This window comes from Rissa tridactyla, chromosome 11, assembly GCF_028500815.1.
Source record: "Rissa tridactyla isolate bRisTri1 chromosome 11, bRisTri1.patW.cur.20221130, whole genome shotgun sequence".
NCBI classification, from domain to species: Eukaryota; Metazoa; Chordata; class Aves; order Charadriiformes; family Laridae; genus Rissa; species Rissa tridactyla.
This window is the reverse complement of record NC_071476.1, coordinates 20,666,801-20,686,135: the sequence shown is the minus strand read 5'-3', so window position 1 is coordinate 20,686,135 and position 19,335 is coordinate 20,666,801. Positions and strand designations below refer to the sequence as shown.

At 54.8% G+C, this 19,335-nt stretch overlaps 3 protein-coding genes across 3 annotated transcripts in view; all 3 read left to right on the top strand.

The window, feature by feature from the left end:
* LOC128915987 (protocadherin gamma-C5-like) overlaps positions 1–19,335 on the top strand; it is a 248,422-nt gene that overhangs the window by 31,070 nt on the left and 198,017 nt on the right. The gene's annotated exons all lie outside the window — the stretch shown is intronic.
* LOC128916214 (protocadherin gamma-B5-like) lies at positions 5,268–19,302 on the top strand. The gene is made up of 2 exons (XM_054217575.1): positions 5,268–7,718; positions 19,185–19,302. The coding sequence occupies exons 1-2, from the start codon at positions 5,268–5,270 to the stop codon at positions 19,212–19,214; spliced, it is 2,481 nt and encodes an 826-aa protein (XP_054073550.1). The 3' UTR covers positions 19,215–19,302.
* On the top strand, positions 10,271–13,037 carry LOC128916215 (protocadherin gamma-A5-like). Its single transcript, XM_054217576.1, has one exon. The coding sequence runs from the start codon at positions 10,401–10,403 to the stop codon at positions 13,035–13,037; it is 2,637 nt and encodes an 878-aa protein (XP_054073551.1). The 5' UTR covers positions 10,271–10,400.

The following is a 19,335-nucleotide window of genomic DNA, read 5'->3' as shown; positions in this document are numbered from 1 at the left end:
TTGTTTTTTTTTTTAAATATCACTGGAAGAAATGCTCTTGTTTGTCACACGCACATGGAGAGAAGTCAAATATTATGCATGGTAAAGAGAAGTTGTCTGTGCATCTTTTCTCTCATTGGAGTGTATTTCCAAATTTGGATGATCAGGGTTTGTTGCTAGACTACGTAAAATGAATCTGAAGGTGTCTCATTTTTGGATATCACACTACTCATATTCCAGCTGGCCAAGTTGTGGGTTCATCAGTTTCCTTTCCTGTTGCATGATGTTTCCCATGAGTGGCAGTTATTGCGCACTGATGTCGATTTTATATTAAAGTTTGAGAGTGACCTGTCTTCCAATTTGCCCAATGTGCTGAGGTCAGATGACGCTGTCTTTGGGGTGATACTTAGGCAACTGGGTCTCTATTGAAGCTGCAAATCACTTATGCCCTTGAGAACATTTGTCATTTTTTCAAATGAGTATGATGAGCAGAGAAATCTCTTTGCATGTGTCCATGTTGCGATCCTTGTTGTCTGTAACGAGAAGTTGTGTGTGCAACTTTTCCTTCAATGGTGTCTGTCAGCAAAGGTCATTTTCACATTGCAAGACATTTGGTCAGGGTGAAAATTTCTGTCTGTGCTGAGACAGGTCAGGTGAAGAAGTTTGCTTTGCTATAATTTGAAATCCGTGTTGTGATCCTTATTCTCCGAATTATTTAATTTGGTTTGTATTGTTATTATTATTATTAGTAGTAGTATTTTTGACCAGGTGTAAATCTGGGCCTCATTGTGGCTTGTAACATTTAAAACCCTAAAAGATCTTTTGTAATTGTTCGGCTTGGGCAACAGTGGGCGTTCATTCCTTGAAGTTGTTCAGCTGCCAAGACAAAGACTTTGATGGACTCTGTTTGCCTAAGGTGTCACTGAATGTAATGCTCTTTTGCCTCTGGCTGACATTTGGACAAAATATTGGATACTATCTGTGGTCAAGTAAAGGCTGTGAAAGCAGAGGAAGGAGGGTGAGAGGCTGACTCGGAACCATGCAAATATCTGTGTCACTGTAAATTTGGCTGAGCAGTGGTTTGATTTCATGCCTGCTGCCGAGGCCTTGGGCGTTCATGCTGCGATTGGAGATTCCCTGTTCTGAAAATCATAAAGTATTTGCACAATAAAAGTGCATCTAGAACGATGATGCATGGGTAGAAGGGTCTAATTCCTGCGTGAAAGCTCCTTTATCCGTCTGTATTTCATTGGAAAACAGCTATGTGGAGTTTCTTCATAGATGTAATTACACTTTCTTTTAGGCCTTTGTGTCCTGCAAGGTCATGGTTCATTTTCCCCATGGCTGCATAGCTCTTTTGAATTTGAAACTGTGGGTGTTGTTTTGTAGCAAATATTTTCTTCCCTTGTCAAGCCTTCAGCCACCTAAAGAAGCCTAGGATGACTTACCTTGAGAAAGAGGCCTATAATAAGTCTTTACTTTTACAACTCCATATTTGTCTGCAGATGAGCAGGCCACAGAGTAGAAAAAGTTGATGAGAACTGATGACTATTTCTTAAAATGAACCCTTGTACGATGTAGTCCAGAGGAAGACCTTAGGTTTGCACTTGTGCTTGAAACATCAGTGATTTGCAGGTGCTCAGGGGGATGAATTTCAACACCAGCAGTGAAGACTGAGAAGACTTCCCGGTGGGTTTCTCTGCAAGACTTTATCTTTAATGGTCCCTTGCCTTCCTGATCTGATTTTGTTCAGCTCCTGGTTTCCTCTGTATGTAGGTTAAGTTTGAAGTAGTGGCATATCTTCATTTATCCACGTGTTGTGTGCTAGTGCCTCTTGCTCATCCTTCTGTTTTTGTGGAAGGCAGGAGATGTGAGGTTATATTTGTGTTCTGGTTGTGTTAGGGAGAGGGAATGAAAGCATGATGTCAGTAGAAGTGCCATCTCTGTGGAACAGTGCATGTGATAAAAGAGGGGAGGAAATTCCCCAGAAGTTGATTCTTAGATTTTCCCCAGTCTCTCTTGGATGTGTACTCCTTTTTTGGTTCATATATTTATCGTCCGTGTACTTAACATGCTTTCTATTTTTTACATAGAATGTTGGTGAAAAAATCTACCTCCCTTTTGGCTTGATCTTGCTGCATTATAGTCTTGTGATATGTTTTTGCCACTGCTGAGGGTCAGAAGCAAGCCTGCAGCTTGTGTAGGGTCGTAGAGGAGACATGAGGAAGCTCTGTTGGCAGTGACATCATAGAAGAACTGATGGTCATTTCCCTGCCTGTCGTAGTTACTATGTTAGGTGATCGTTGCGATACTATGCAGTTTCAGTTCCTTGTGCTCAATATGTTTGGGCTAAGAAATGTTATTGCACCTTTTCTGTTCATTTGTATATGTTTTTAACTCTTGCCTTGATTGTCATGAACTACAGCCAGTCCTCAGGCTGTCTGATGAAATGTGGAAGGTCAGATTGCTTCTAATTGTCTGAGTGCAGGGGCACTTCCTGTGCCCACCTTGAAGGGTCACAGCTGTAAGAAGGGCAGCTGTTGTGTGCATACCTGTGCTGCCAGAGGCACACTTGTTTGTAGGGAAAGAAAGCAAAGCCATTTCTACTGCAGTCTTCAAAGTGCAGAGTGGCAACCCAACCCAGCCCAGCCAAGGTTTCCATGAACAGAGTAGGGATCAGTGTGGGAACACGTGCAGGGTGTTCCCCACCGCATGTCCCATTGCATGGTGGCCTCTGAGTTGGAGAGATATGGGTTGGACAGGTGGACTGTTAGATGGATAAGGATCTGCTGGCTGGCTGCATCAAAAGAGCTATAGTCAGTGGCTCAGTGTCCAAGAGGAAACCGGTAACATGTGGTATTCCTCAAGGGTCTGTACTGTGTCCAATACTATTTAATGTATCTCAATAATATCTTGCTGAATGAGTGTCGTGGTTTCATCTGGGATGGACTTGACTTTCCTACTGGCATCTGGTACAGTGCTATGTTTTTGATTTGTGATGGAAAAAGTGTTGGTAAAACACATATATTTTTAATTGTGCTAAGCAGTCAAGGCCTTTTCTGCTCCTCATGCTACCCCGCCAGTGAGTAGGCTGGCAGTGCACAAGAGGGGATACAGCTGGGACAGCTGACCTGAACTGCCCAAAGGGCTATTCCATACCATGTGACATCAAGTGCAGTATATAAAGCTGGGGGAAGAAGAAGGAAAGGAGGGACATTTGGAGTTATGTTGTTTGTCTTCCCATTAATCCTGATGGAGGCCTGCTTTCCTGGAGAGGGCTGAACATCTGCCTGCCAGTGGGAAATGGTGAATGAATTTGTGTTTCAGGAGCTTTGCTCATGTGCTTGTGTGTGTGTCTTTAAACTGTGTTTGTCTCGAGCCATGAGTTTTCTCCCTCTTACTCTTCTGATTTTCTTCCCCATCCAGCCTTGGGAGTGAGCAGGCGGCTGCGTGGTCTTAGCTGCAGCCTGTGGCGAAACCACACACAATGACACAGAGTGAGTGAGTGATCAGTGTGGGAGTGAGGGATCAGAGTGAGGGAGTCAGTGATCCCACAGGAAGTTTGCAGATGACTCCAAGCTAAGCGGTGGAGTTGATAAGCTGGAGAGAAGAGATGCCATCCAGAGGGATCTGGACAGTCTGGAGAAGCTGGTCCTTGCAAATGTCATGAAGTTCAACGAGGCCAAATGGGAGGTCCTGCACCTGGGTCAGTGCAATCCAGAGTTTCGATACATAGAGGGGGATTGTGAATAGCCTTGTGGAGAATGACTTGGGGGTACTGGTGAGTGACAAATGGGACACAAGCTGGCAATGTGCACTTGCTGCGCAGAAAGCCAATTGTATCCTCAGCTGCATAACAAGTAGCGTGGCCAGCAGGTCAAGGGAGGTTATTCTCCCCCTCTACTCCACTTACAAAAGACGTCACCTGGAGAGCTGTGCACAGCTCTGGGGCCCACAGTCGAAAAAGACATGGAACTGTTAGAGTAGGTCCGGAGAAGGATCAGGAAAATGGTGATAGGGCTGGAACATTTCTAGTTGCTATGTAGAATGTCTGAGAGAGTAGAGGTTCTTCAGCCTGGAGAACAGAAGGCTCTGGGGACAATTTATTGCTCCTTTTTATTATATAAAGGGGGCTTCTAAGAAAGATGGAAACAGATTTTTACCAGGGTCTGTTGTGACAGGAGAAGAGATAATGGATTTAAACTGTAAGAGGGTAGGTTTCAATTGGACATAAGGAAGAAATTTTTTACAATGAGGGAGGTGAGGCACTGGAAGAGGTTTCCCAGAGAAGCAGTGGATATGCCATCCTTGGAAGGTTTCGAGGTCAGGTTGGACAGAAATTTGAGCAATGTGATCTAATGAAGGATGTCACTGCACATGGCAGAGGGGTTGGACTAAATGATCTTCAGAGGTCCATTATGACTCAAACCATTTTATGGTTCTATGAAAGGCTCGACATGGCTTTGCACTTTCCCATTGTCAGTCCTTCAAGTATGGAGACGCAAAAGGAGCAACTTGTGTGAATCACAAACAAAACTGTAAATGTTGTTCTGCTGTCTTACCATAGAGCTATACATATTATATTTAGACTGATGCATTTCTCAGTGTGATTATTCTTCCCCCTAAACTAAAAATCAACAGGGGGACAAACACCCGAGAATTCCATGAGCAAATGGAAGCAATTCAGGGAAGAAAGAAAACCTTTGCAGGTCCAGCATGAGAGGACTGCAATGACTTCTGCTTCTTTCTGTTTCTCACTACTTATTTTTTACTCCAACAAGAATATTTCCTATATTATAATACCTAACTGGGTATTCATCCCAGGTAAGGAAAGAACAGTTCAAAGTAACTGACAGAATGCTAGAAAGCTCTTAAAGACTTTGCTAGCTATAAAATAGCTTCCTGCTATTATGGTTGCGGCTAGACTCATGAAGAGCACCTGAGTTCCTTTATTTATTGCTCTGACACGAATAGTTATTTCAGAGTATTTATTGCGTCCGAAGGAAATGACCTAAAAGTACTTGACAGCACACCTCAGATTTAAAAGTCTTTGGAGTTGATGCAAGAAAATCTTCCTGTGCTTCCTGATTCTAACAAAAGAGAGACCCCAAAGCTGGGGACAGACACTGAACAGCGGCCAAACTACTAAGTCCCCGGGAGCGAGGGCATGGGCCGGCTGCGGTGTCGTGGCGGCGCCTCCGGGTGCCGCTGTTGGCCGACACGGAGCGGCGCTGGAGCCGCAGCCGCGGCAGCGGCAGGAGGGAGGAGCGCGGCAAGCTCTGGCGACAATGGCGGTGAGGCAGAACCGGCGGCGAGTGTTCGGGCGAGCGGTGCTGCTGCCCGCTTTGCTGCTGGTGTTGTGCTGCCGGGCGGCGGCGGAGCGGATCCGGTACGCCATCCCCGAGGAGCTGGGCAGAGGCTCGCTGGTGGGGCCGCTGGCGCGGGACCTGGGGCTGAGCCCGGCGGAGCTGCCGGCACGCAAGCTGCGGGTGGCGTCTGCCGCTAACAGGCAGCTGAAATACTTCACGGTGAGCGGGGAGAGCGGGAACCTGTACGTGAGCGAGAGGCTGGACCGGGAGGAGATGTGCGGCGAGTCGGCTTCTTGCTCCGTCAGCTTCGAGGCGCTGGTGCAGAACCCGCTCAACGTTTTCCACGTCGAGGTGGCCATCCAGGACGTCAACGACAACGCGCCGCTCTTCCTGCGAGACAACTTCCAGCTAGAGATCAGCGAGTTGACTCCTCCCGGCGCTCGATTTGCCTTGGGCGTCGCCGAGGACGCAGACGTGGGCAGCAACTCGTTGCAGGGCTACGAGCTGGAGGCCAACGGGTACTTCAGGGTGGAGGTGAAGGAGAGGCAGGATGGCAGAAAGTTCGCGGAGCTGGTGCTGCGCCGTTCGCTGGACCGGGAGAGCGAGCAGAGCCTGCGTCTGGTGCTGACGGCGGTGGACGGCGGCGATCCGCCCCGCAGCGGCACCGCCCAGCTCTGCATTAACGTCACGGACGCCAACGACAACGCACCCGTGTTCGCACAGGAACGGTACCGTGCGAGACTGCGCGAGGATGCGCCTCCGGGCTCGACGGTGCTGAACGTCTCCGCCTCCGACGCCGACGCCGGCACCAACGCACGCATCACCTACGGCTTCCAAGAAGCTCCCGCCAAGGTGCTTCAGAAGTTCGTGGTGGAGGCGGAGAGCGGGACGATCAGGCTGCAGGAGGCGCTGGACTTCGAGGACACGCGAGGGTACACGCTAGTGGTGGAGGCGAGGGACGGGGGCGGTCTGGTGGCGCACTGCGAAGTGGAAGTGGAGGTGCTGGACGTGAACGACAACGCGCCCGAAATCACGGTGTTGTCGGTGTCGAGCCCGGTGCCCGAGGACGCGCCGGCCGGCACGGTCGTGGCCCTACTGAACGTGAACGACGCGGACTCCGGGGAGAACGGTCAGGTGTGGTGCGAGCTGTCGGGCGAGGCGCCGCTGTCGATGGTGTCGTCGTCGGTGGGGTCGTACAAGGTGGTGACGGCGAGCGCGCTGGACCGCGAGCAGGCGTCCGAGCACCGAGTGACGGTGGTGGCCAGGGACCGGGGCAGCCCGTCGCTGTCGAGCCGCGCGTCGCTGGTGCTGGAGGTGTCGGACGTGAACGACAACGCGCCGGTGTTCGAGGAGGCGGCCTACAGCGCCTACGTGTCGGAGAACAACGCGGCGGGCGCGCCGGTGGTGCGCGTGCGCGCGCGGGACGCGGACGCGGGCGCCAACGGGCGCGTGAGCTACTGGCTGGCGGGCGACAGCGCGGGCGCGGCGCCCTACGTGTCGGTGGAGGCGCGGAGCGGCGCGGTGTACGCGCAGCGCTCCTTCGACTACGAGCAGTGCCGCGAGTTCGCGGTGGCGGTGCGGGCGCAGGACGGCGGGGCGCCGTCGCGGAGCTCCACGGCCACGGTGCGCGTCTTCGTGCTGGACCGCAACGACAACGCGCCGCGCGTGCTCTGGCCGGCGGCGGCGGGAGCGTCGGGGTCGGGAGCGTCGTCGTTGCCGGCGGCGTTCGAGGTGGTGCCGCGTTCGGCCGAGGCCGGCTACCTGGTGGGCAAGGTGGTGGCGGTGGACGCGGACGCGGGGCGCAACGCGTGGCTGTCGTACGAGCTGGTGCAGGCGTCGGAGCCGTCGCTGTTCCGCGTGGGGCTGCACAGCGGCGAGGTGCGGACGGCGCGGGCCGTGTCGGAGAGGGACGCGGCGAAGCAGCGTGTGGTGGCCGTGGTGAAGGACCACGGGCAGCCGGCGCTGTCGGCCACGGCCACGCTGCACGTGGTGCTGGCCGAGAGCTTGCAGGAGGCGCTGCCGGAGCTGAGCGAGCGGGCGGCGGGCGCCGACTCGGCGGCCGAGCTGCAGTTCTACCTGGTGCTGGCGCTGGCGCTGCTCTCCGCCCTCTTCCTGCTGAGCGTGGCGCTGGCCGTGCTGGCGCGGCTGCGCCGGGCCGGGCCGCCCGCCGTGCTGCGTTGCCTGGGCGCGCAGCGCTTCTCCGTGCCCGGCGCCGCCTTCCCGGCCGACTTCTGCGAGGGCACCTTGCCCTACTCCTACAACCTGTGCGTGGCGCCGGCACGCGCCGTGGCCGAGGGCGCTTGGCCGCCGCCGCCGCCGCTGCCCAGCGTGCCCGCGGAGGAGCTGCTCGGCGCGGAGCCCTGCGGGAAGCCGAGCCCGAGCAGCAGCGCCGGCGCGGGAGAGCCGCCCACCGACGCCGACGCCCCGCAGGTGTGTAAGCCTTCTCGCTCTCGCTGTTTTCTTTGATCTGTGCTGCACCTCCGTGCCTATTCCCCTGGGATTGGATGGAGTGAATGGGATATGCTGTGGGTGGGGAGTGCTGGTCCTTGTGTCCGTGGAGAAATGAAATATCGGTGTAACTCCCTTTCATTCAGAGCAGGACATTACCAGCTTTGGTTGGTTACCAGCTTTGGCCGTTACCTGCTTTGGTTGGCCGTTACCAACCAAAACTTCTTGGTTTATAGGTGGTCACGGGTTGAGGTACAGCTGAGAGGTTTTGTCTCCAACTCTTGCTACTTATAATCGTCTGAGGTATTAAGGGTGAAGGCGAATCCTTACTGTGTAGAATGAGATCCGCTGGTTCTGCTTGATAGACTCGGGATTGATACTTGCAGTTGGAGATATTTCCTTTCTGATCGATATTTCCCCAAACTATGTACTTGGATCTGGTTAATAGATGGACAGGAACATTTTGATTAATGGTTTTTCAATATGGAATCTCAAAGGAAACGTGCGTGTAGGTCCATGAATGGAAAAGAGACAGATTCTTCGTCCCTAGTGAAAGCAGAGAGTGTCGCCCAACTTTCGGGGGAATGCTGCTGCAGAAATGGCAGCAGTATTGGGACGGGTTAACGTTACATGTCTGGGGAGCGCTGATTCTTTTCTCCGTGGAAGAAAGAACGGGGTATCCCCTTTCAACTCACAGCAGGAATCAAGGGCTGCTCTTCTTGATTCTTCTGTGGTCGCACGTTCAGATGAAAGGTTTTGACTACAGCTGTCGAATGACTTATTAACGCTGAACGCGGTAGATTAAGTGTTATGAATGAGCGAAACTCCTGCAACTCCTGGTGTTGCAGGTTTTTCCTCCCTGATCGCTTTTTCTGAAGCGGCTGTACTTGGACCGGGTTGACCGCTTGTTGCAAACCCGCTGGTTAATGCTGTTTTACAAAGGAAAGGTCCGTGCGGCCCCATGAACGGAGAAGTTAGAGGTTCTTCCTACCTTCTGAATACTCCCCTTTTTTTCGCATGTGCCCTCTCGTCCTTTGGAGGAAGGCTGCTGCAGAAATGGCAGCATGAATAGGACGGATGAATTTTGTCCAGGCATGATTTTTCCGAGCTCCCTGTGCAGCTATTTCTCTCTGTCTTTTTTTTTTTTTTTGTTCTTCCATACCCTTTGGTTGTTCCCTCTTTTTACCCTTCCTGATCTGCCTTTCATACACAAGCTGAGATACAGAATAGGATGTCAAGGAAAAAAAACCCCTCGCATTTCGCATTTCAGACCCTGTCGTGTCTTCCTCTCCCCTTTTTCCAAAGAGAGGTGCTTGGACCTGGTTGATCGCCTTGAGAGGGGAATGCTAGACTGAACAACTTATGAGCAACTTGTTCAAAGAGTTGTGTCTGCCTGTTTACAAGGGGAGGGCTCTACCCGTCCTGAGATCACATGTAAATGGACTCAAAATGAGAGCACTTAGGCACTTGAAGTCCATTTGCACCTTTACAAATGGTCCGGGCAGAGTTTAGGGTCCTGTGCCGTCGTAGAGTAGTTGGTGGAAAAGGTGTCCTACCAAAGTAAAGATGCAAGAATTAGATGAATGCCTTACTAATAAGCATCAGTCTGTTACCGCTTGGTTTCCGAAAAAAAAGTCAAAGTGTCTTTCGCTTGTGTCAATGAGCCTGATATCTCAGGTTCTGCGCGGCGTGGTCGGTGTTTATATCACGTTTTGTATAGAAGAGCCTGTTATGTTTTGCTGTCCTCGACCGAATGATTCAAGCATGCCTGCTACAAAATTCCTGAGGGGGACGGTGATTTGGACGAATGGTATCAAACTCGTAATAATCTACAGGTCATATTACGAAACAATATTTTACTTCCCATCTATCGCAAATAGCAAGTCATTTTTCCTGTGCGATGTAAATAACATGCATCGTTAAAGAAAAGAAGGACTTAGAGAAAAGGCAATGCCGGAAATCCTTACTGTCCTTGTGAGGAAGGATCTTCCTTTTGGTTTGTTCTACTGGTCAGGATTTGGGGAATTAATGTAACTGTATGACGCTTTTGGATTTCCAAAAAGGGTGAGGGAAAAATAATTCAATTGCGACGAGAAAAAAAAAAAAAAAAGCTGTGCAATTCGTGGTGGAGACTGTGATTTCGGACGAAAGGGTTAAGGGTCACAGTATTTTGCACGTCATGTTCAGAAAGATTAACAAATATATCACTGTTACAAAACGTGTTTCCCGTGCAGTAGAAATAACACAAAACCGGAGGGCTTGTTATTACTTTCTGCTGGTCGTGGTGTCCTCGAGGATGAAAGAAGAGATGGTCTGCAGAAAAGGCATCGCAGGAAATCCGCGGTGGACGCGAAGCGGTCTCCGTGGGCAGCGCTGGGTGGCTGCAGTGCCGGGAGGAGGCTGCGGGTGCCGCTGTTGACCGAAGAGGAGCGAGAAGGCGGCAGGAGCGGTGCAGGCAACCCCGCCCGCTGCGGCCAGGCTTCCTCGCTGTCTGCCTGGCCGGCTGGGCGGTCGGTCTGTCTGCGAGCGTCCGGGTGGTGCGGAGCAGTGGTGCAGCGAAGCGGAGGGGCCCGCGGCAGCGTCGGGGAGCGGCGAAACGGTCCCGGAGACGGATCGGCAGGCGGATCGGGAGGCGGAACGGCGGGCGGCGGTGCCGCGTAGGAGATGTTTGCGGCGGGGACGCTCTGGGTCCCGTGGCAGCGAGCCCTGCTGTGGTGCGTCATGGTGGCGGCGTGGGAGGCAGTGTGGGGACTGCTGCGCTACTCGGTTCCCGAGGAGATGCCGAAGGGCTCGTTCGTGGGCGACGTGGCCAAGGACCTGGCCTTGGACCTGCCGACGCTCCAAGACCGCGGCGTCCGCGTTGTCTCCGAAGGTAGGACACAGTATTTCGGTCTGCACGGGAAGACGGGACATTTAGTGACGGCGGAGAGGATAGACAGAGAGCAGCTGTGCGAGAGTGTGCAGCAATGCGTGCTGCGCTGTGAGGTGATCGTGGAGGGGGAGATGCGGGTTTACGGAATCGAAGTGGAAATCAGGGACATTAACGACAACGCCCCCAGCTTCCGAGAGAAACAAACGGAGCTGAGAATGAGCGAGATGACAGCCCCGGGGTCGCAAATTCCCCTGGCAAAGGCTCACGACCCGGACGTGGGACGCAATTCCCTGCAGAGGTACGAGCTGAGCGGTGACGAGCACTTCTCGCTGTCCGTGCAGGCGGGCCCCGGCGGGGACCAGCGTCCCGAGCTGGTGCTGGCGAAGCCGCTGGACCGGGAGGAGGCGGCCTTTCACGATCTGGTGCTGAGGGCGAGCGACGGCGGCGAGCCGTCGCGGACGGGCACGGCGCGGATCCGCGTGGCAGTGCTGGACGCCAACGACAACGCGCCCGCGTTCAGCCAGGCGGAGTACACGGTGCGTGTGGCGGAGGACGTGCCCGTGGGCTCCGCCCTGCTCACCGTCACGGCCACCGACGCCGACGAAGGGATGAATGGCGACGTCAAGTACTCATTTCAAACGGCTTCTGTGAAAGCCTCGAAGATTTTGCATCTGGACCCTAAGACGGGAGAGATCACGCTGTTGCGTAGCCTGGACTTCGAGGAAGGCGACTCGTACGAACTGGAGGTGCAGGCAAGAGACGGAGGAGAGCTTTTCGACACGTCAAAAGTGGCGATCACAGTGACAGACGTCAACGACAACGCGCCCAAGATCTCAGTGCGGTCGGCGCTGAGTGCGATCTCTGAGGACGCCCCGCCGGGGACGGTGGTGGCCCTGCTGCACGTGCAGGACCGCGACTCGGGCCCCAACGGCCAGGTGCGGTGCAGCACCGCCGAGAGCCTCCCGTTCCGTCTGGAGAAGACCTTTGAGGACTACTACCGCGTGGTGACTGCCGAGGTGCTGGACCGTGAGGCGGTGTCGGAGTACAACGTGACGGTGCGGGCGTCGGACGGCGGTTCGCCGCCGCTGTGGAGCAGCGCGGTGCTGTCGCTGCGGGTGCTGGACGTGAACGACAACGCGCCGGTGTTCGCGGAGGCGCGGTACAGCGCGCGGGTGGCCGAGAACAACGCGGCGGGCGCGCTGGTGCTGACGGTGCGGGCGGCGGACGCGGACTGGGGTCAGAACGCGCGCGTGCAGTACCGGCTGTGGGAGGGGCGCGTGCGGGGCGCGCCGCTGTCGTCGTACGTGTCGGTGCACGCGGAGACGGGCGCGCTGTACGCGCTGCGCTCCTTCGACTACGAGGAGGTGCGCGAGGTGGGGCTGTGGGTGCGGGCGGAGGACGGCGGCGCGCCGTCGCTGAGCAGCAACGTATCGGTGCGCCTGGTGATCGTGGACGAGAACGACAACGCGCCGCAGGTGCTGTACCCGCCGCCGGCGTCGGGCGCGGGCTGGGCGGGCGTGGAGCTGGCGCCGCGGTCGGCGGAGCCCGGGGCGCTGGTGGCCAAGGTGGTGGCGGTGGACGCGGACGCGGGGCAGAACGCGTGGCTGTCGTACGAGCTGGCGAAGGCGACGGAGCCGGCGCTGTTCCGCGTGGGGCTGCACAGCGGCGAGGTGCGCACGGCGCGGGTGCCGCTGTCCCGCGACGCGGCGCGGCAGAGCCTGGTAGTGGTGGTGAAGGACCACGGGCGTCCGGCGCTGTCGGCCACGGCCACGCTGACGGTGGTGCTGGCCGAGAGCGTGGGCGAGCTGCTGTCGGAGCTGGGCAGCGCGGCGGCGGCGGCGGCGGGCGAGCCGTCCGTCAGCCTGACGCGCTGGCTGGTGCTGGCCGTGGCGGCCGTGTCCTGCCTCTTCCTCGCCTTCCTGCTGCTGCTGCTGGCGCTGCGCCTGCGACGCTGGCGCCGCTCGCAGCTGCTGGCGGCGGGCAGCGGCGCCTTGCGCGGCGTCCCGGCCTCGCACTTCGTGGGCATCGACGGCGTCCGCGCCTTCCTGCACTCCTACTCGCACGAGGTGTCGCTCACCGCCGACTCGCGCAAGAGCCAGCTCCGCTTCTCGGGCGGCAGCTGCTGCGACACCCTCCCGGCGCGCCCGCCGCCCGACGAGCCCGCGCCGCTGCTCGCCGAGGACGCCGACGGCGCCCGCCGCGCCGACCCCGCCGCTCCCCCGGTGAGTTCCTCCCACCACGCTTGCTCTGCCACGCCTCCCTCTCCCGCTTCTCTGCTCTTTGCCACCCGTGTTCTCTGTCCTGTCTGTAGGATGAGGTTTATTTACAAGGATCGCAGAGCTTTGTTTATCAACACGCTGTGTGGTGGTGTCTCTTTCTCTGGGGAGGTGAACGTGGTCTCGTTGTTCAGCGTTAGAGTAGGTGTGTGAGGCAGGAGAAGTGGGGCAGCTGTTGTCTTGAGTTTGGTTAGATCAGGGCTTTTTGTTGCTATCATGTGCCAGGTCGTTTCTCATTTTGTCCGCTGACGTAACACCGATTTACCTTTCAGTATTAGCTCTTCTGAACGAATGTATTGCATTATCGGAAACTGGAAGTTTTCCTTATTTTCAGTGTGTACTTACTAGGTACTAGGATGTGCTGTTGAAGGATAAAAGAGGGATGGTTTGCTCTTTCCCTTTTCAGTGCCTAGCTGTAATTTAACACAATGCAGATCTCTTCTCCCTATATAAGTTTGGTTTGAGATATTGGGAGCTCTGGGAGGTGCTTCCTGTGTGTTTGCATGTTGTCATCAATTTTTAACTAACATTTTATTGAGGTACTTATGATAAATCCATAAGGGGAACTTCAGAGGAGACAAGTGTGTATTCATTTCCCACTAAATACCTTTATTATGTACTTGCTTCCTTCCTTTTTGCAGGTGTTAACTTCTTGCCTTCCTTGTTTTGATGACCCCAATTTCGGCTTCTTTTTGAGATAATGTGTGGAAGATGCCATCTGTTACATTTGTCTGACTGTCCTGTGGGTGTCTTTCATGTTTACAGCTGCAAAGAGCTTTCACAGACATGCTTCCATAAAGGGTTACTGTAAGCAATGCTCTTCCTTGTTAAATACAGAAGCTGAGAAGTCAAATATTATCCATGGCAAGAAGATGTTGTCTGTGCAACTGTTCTTTGGGTGGAGTCCATCTGCAAATTAGGAAGATCAACAACCATGCAAGCTCTGAATGGTTTGAGAAGAGTCTCTGGGGTGTTGTGTGTGAGAAGGTACTGGTGGAGGGAAGGCATGTGTTTTGTCAGTTCTCAGGGTTTCTTCCTGGCCTATGGAAAATAGGTCTCAAAGTGTCTTATTTCTGGATATCGCATAGTAGTTTGGACTCCAGCTGGCTAAGTTGTGGGTTCATCAGTTTACTTTCCTGTTGCATGAGGATTCCTGTGAATTCTGGTTTAATTGTTTGTTGCTTGTTTGTTGCACTTATCTTGCTTGTTCCAAAGAGGTAAAGGTTTGCCCCTCTGTGTTTGGTAATGTGTCCTAAAATGTGTGTCTGATAATGTGTCACTGGAAGAAATGCTATGCTTGTTGCATGCACGTGGTGAGAAGTCCATGCCGCATTGGTGAGACAGTGTCCTTGAAACAGGAAGAAAGGGGGTTGTACTCTCTATCAGGCTGGGCTATGGTATAATTTCATGTCTGCTGCCAAGGCCTCTTACACTAAGGCTGCCTTTAAGAAACTCCTCAAAGGGAATGACAACACTCTGATGAATTTTATCTGCAAGCAGTAACCATGGAAGTGCAAACACGCTTCAGGGGTGGGCACTGTGTCTAATACCTGCTGTATGAAATGTCATCTTTCCATCAATATATCCTTGAAAGACTGTGATGTGGAGTTTTATCCTGGTTGTATAAAGGTTTCCCCAGCCTCGACCAATCTTCAGATGTTATCCATGCTTCCTGCTAATGTGAAATGACTGCTGACGTTTTGTCAATATTAAAATTAGTGTGAATGTAGGGGATGGGAGGGTATTTTTGACAGGAATTTCTGGGTTTGGGCTTGTTATTTGAAGCATGTGTGAGGCAGTTGCTCATTTAATGACCTGCCATGTCTGGTACAGCATTTCCTGACAATGCTAGTTATTAGGTGCAGATGTAAACATTGCATTAATGGCTGCAGAGTCACATAGCTTCCGAAGTGCCCATGTGCATGATGGTGTCTACGAGCTGGTACTTAAGACCGATTCTTGAACTGAGTTGCAGATCCCTTATGCCCCTTGGAACATTTACTTGTGTTTCCCTGAAATGAAATACTTTTTTTCCTGTGGCTGACACTTAGCCAAAATATGGGATACTGTCTGTGGAGTTATTAAAGGTTGTGAATGTAGAGCAAGGAAGGTGAGAGGCTGTCTTGGAACCAGGAAAATAGGTGGGTTAATGTGGTTTTGTCTGAGCAATGGCTTGATTTCATGCCTGGTGCCAAGGCCTGTGCCATTTTTTCTGTGATCCTGGTTTTCCTGTTGTGAAAGTCATGTAAGACAGAATATTATGTGTGAGGGAAATGAAGCAGAAGGTAAAAGAGAATCTGTTGTCCTTTCTGAAAAGACTGACCCCTTAATATGTTGTTTAAACATCTGGCTCCATGTTCGTGGGAGATGAGCAGGCCACAGAGTAGAATAAAATTGATGAGAGCTGATTGTTTCTTAAAAAGAAACCACCTACTAAATAATCCAGAGTGAGCCTTTAGGGCCACACTGGTAGCTTGCTGTATGAATGAATTCAACTTTGATGACCCATTCTCTGTTAGATGACAGTTTGTTTTTATTTTGACCAATTATCACTCATGCGCTTTAGAATCCTTTTTCTTCTCAGGATGGTGGTGAGTAAATAAATATACCTCCCTTCTTTGTGTGCTCATAGTGTATTATCCTCTCATGAAATGTTTTTGCCAATTAAGAGAGGGTCAGAAGTAAACCTACTAGTTGTGTAGGGTTATAGAGAAGACAATTTAGCTCAGAAGCAGTTGAGGTTCTTCAGCATGGAGAACTGAAGGCTATGGAGAGACCTTATTGTTCCTTTCTAATATATAAAGGAGGCTTAAAAGAAAAACGGAGAAAGATTTTTATCAGGGTGTGTTGTGATAAGACAAGGGGCAATGGTTTTAAACTGCAAGAGGGTAGGTTTCAAATGGTCAAAAAGGAAGAACTGTTTTATGATGAGAGTGTTGAGGCAGTGGAACAGGTTGCCCGGAGAAGTTGTGGATGCAGCAGCACTGAAAGGGTCAAAGGACAGGTGTAATGGTGCTTTGAGCAGCCTGATCTAGTGAAGGATGTGCCTGACCATGGCAGAGAAGTGGACTGCATCATCTCTAAAGGAACACAAACCATTCTAAGGTTCTATGAAAGATTTGACGTGGCTTTGCACATTCATGTTTTCTGCCCCTCAAGTACGGAGGTTAAAAAAATAAGGAACTTCTGTGAATGACAAAACTGTAAATGTTGTTCTGCTCTCTTAATATAGAGATATACAGCTTGGTCTTAGGATGATACATTTCTCAGAGTGATTATTCTTCTCATTAAAATATAAATTGATAGTGTGACAAACGCCAGAGACTTCCATGAGCAAAAGGAAGACATGCAGAGAAGATGGAAACCCTTTGCCAGCCCATCATGAAAGAATAGCCCTAACTTCTGCTTCATTCTGTGCCTGATTGCTTATTGATTACTGAAACAGGTATCCTTCCTTCTTGGTAGTCGTCCCATGTCAGGAAAGCAGAACTGAAGATACCTGAAAGAGCGCTAAAAAGCCATGCCATCATCTCTTCCTCTTATAGATCCTTCTGGATTTTATGAAGAGCAGCCGAGTTGGTTTTTTTATTACTCCGCCATGAGTAGTTACTACCGACTATTCATTGTGAGTCAGTGTATCTCAGTTCTAAAAGCCTTTGGAGTTCCAGCAAGCAAGTGCCCCTGCGCTCCCTAATTCTAAAAAAAAGAGACGCCAAAGCTGGGGGCAGCCACCAATCACTAAAAAGGCTGCGGTGTCGTGGCGGCGCCTCCGGGTGCCGCTGTTGGCCGACAAGGAGCAGCCTGGAGCCGCAGCCGCGGCAGCGGCAGGAGGGAGGAGCGCGGCAAGCTCTGGCGAGAATGGCGGTGAGGCAGACGCAGAGGCGGCGGCGAGCGGTCGTGCGAGCGGTGCTGCTGCCAGCTTTGCTGCTGGTGTTGTGCTGCCGGGCGGCGGCGGAGCGGATCCGGTACGCCATCCCCGAGGAGCTGGGCAGAGGCTCGCTGGTGGGGCCGCTGGCGCGGGACCTGGGGCTGAGCCCGGCGGAGCTGCCGGCACGCAAGCTGCGGCTCAGCGCGGAGAAGCAATACTTCACGGTGAGCGGGGAGAGCGGGAACCTGTACGTGAGCGAGAGGCTGGACCGGGAGGAGATGTGCGGCGAGTCGGCGTCCTGCTCCGTCAGCTTCGAGGCGCTGGTGCAGAACCCGCTCAACGTTTTCCACGTCGAGGTGGCCATCCAGGACGTCAACGACAACGCGCCGACCTTCAGCAAGGCTGCTCTCCACCTCGAGATCGGTGAATGGACAACTCCCGGGGCTCGTTTTCCGCTGGAGATGGCCCGAGACGCAGATGTGGGCAGCAATTCATTACTGACTTACCAACTCACTGCCAACCCGTCCTTTACTCTGGCCCTGAAGGAGAGCCCGGATGGAAGCAAGCAGCCGGAATTAGTGCTGGAGAGAGAGCTGGACCGGGAGAAGCAGAGCTCCTTTGAGCTGGTGCTGACGGCGGTGGATGGCGGGGACCCCGTGAAATCGGGGACTGTCCAGGTTCGCGTGAACGTGACGGACGCCAACGACAACGCGCCCGTGTTCAGCAAGAGCGTGTACGAGGCGCAAATGCGGGAGAATGTGCCGTCTGGGTCGCTGGTGGTGCGGGTGCGAGCCACGGATGCGGACGCGGGGTCCAACGGGCGGGTGTCCTACTCCTTCGGCAACGTCCCGGACGGCGTCCGCGCCTTGTTCAGTGTCGAGAGCGACAGCGGCGAGGTGAGGACGGCGGGGCCCCTGGATTTCGAGGAGAAGAGTAAATACAGCTTCGGTCTGGAGGCGAAAGACGGCGGCGGCCTCACCGGGCACTGCAAGGTGCAGATCGACATCAGCGACGAGAACGACAACGCTCCCGAAATCACGGTGTTGTCGGTGTCGAGCCCTGTGCCCGAGGACGCGCCGGCAGGCACGGTGGTGGCCCTGTTGAAAGTGCGGGACCGTGACTCCGCGGAGAACGGTCAGGTGTGGTGCGAGCTGTCGGGCGAGGCGCCGCTGTCGATGGTGTCGTCGTCGGTGGGGTCGTACAAGGTGGTGACGGCGAGCGCGCTGGACCGCGAGCAGGCGTCCGAGCACCGAGTGACGGTGGTGGCCAGGGACCGGGGCAGCCCGTCGCTGTCGAGCCGCGCGTCGCTGGTGCTGGAGGTGTCGGACGTGAACGACAACGCGCCGGTGTTCGAGGAGGCGGCCTACAGCGCCTACGTGGCGGAGAACAACGCAGCGGGCGCGCCGGTGGTGCGCGTGCGCGCGCGGGACGCGGACGCGGGCGCCAACGGGCGCGTGAGCTACTGGCTGGCGGGCGGCAGCGCGGGCGCGGCGCCCTACGTGTCGGTGGAGGCGCGGAGCGGCGCGGTGTACGCGCAGCGCTCCTTCGACTACGAGCAGTGCCGCGAGTTCGCGGTGGCGGTGCGGGCGCAGGACGGCGGGGCGCCGTCGCGGAGCTCCACGGCCACGGTGCGCGTCTTCGTGCTGGACCGCAACGACAACGCGCCGCGCGTGCTCTGGCCGGCGGCGGCGGGAGCGGGAGCGTCGGGTTCGGGAGCGTCGTCGTTGCCGGCGGCGTTCGAGGTGGTACCGCGTTCGGCCGAGGCCGGCTACCTGGTGGGCAAGGTGGTGGCGGTGGACGCGGACGCGGGGCGCAACGCGTGGCTGTCGTACGAGCTGGTGCAGGCGTCGGAGCCGTCGCTGTTCCGCGTGGGGCTGCACAGCGGCGAGGTGCGGACGGCGCGGGCCGTGTCGGAGAGGGACGCGGCGAAGCAGCGTGTGGTGGCCGTGGTGAAGGACCACGGGCAGCCGGCGCTGTCGGCCACGGCCACGCTGCACGTGGTGCTGGCCGAGAGCTTGCAGGAGGCGCTGCCGGAGCTGAGCGAGCGGGCGGCGGGCGCCGACTCGGCGGCCGAGCTGCAGTTCTACCTGGTGCTGGCGCTGGCGCTGCTCTCCGCCCTCTTCCTGCTGAGCGTGGCGCTGGCCGTGCTGGCGCGGCTGCGCCGGGCCGGGCCGCCCGCCGTGCTGCGCTGCCTGGGCGCGCAGCGCTTCTCCGTGCCCGGCGCCGCCTTCCCGGCCGACTTCTGCGAGGGCACCTTGCCCTACTCCTACAACCTGTGCGTGGCGCCGGCACGCGCCGTGGCCGAGGGCGCTTGGCTGCCGCCGCCGCTGCCCAGCGTGCCCGCGGAGGAGCTGCTCGGCGCGGAGCCCTGCGGGAAGCCGAGCCCGAGAAGCAGCGCCGGCGCGGGGGAGCCGCCCACCGACGCCCCGCAGGTGTGTAAGCCCTCTCTCGGTTGTTCTTGATCTCTGCTGAACCTCCGTGCCTGTTCCCCTGGGATTGGATGCAGTGGATGGGAGCTGGTGTGAATGGGGAGCGCTGGTCCTTGTGTCCGTGAAGAAATGAAAGATTGGCATAACTCTATTC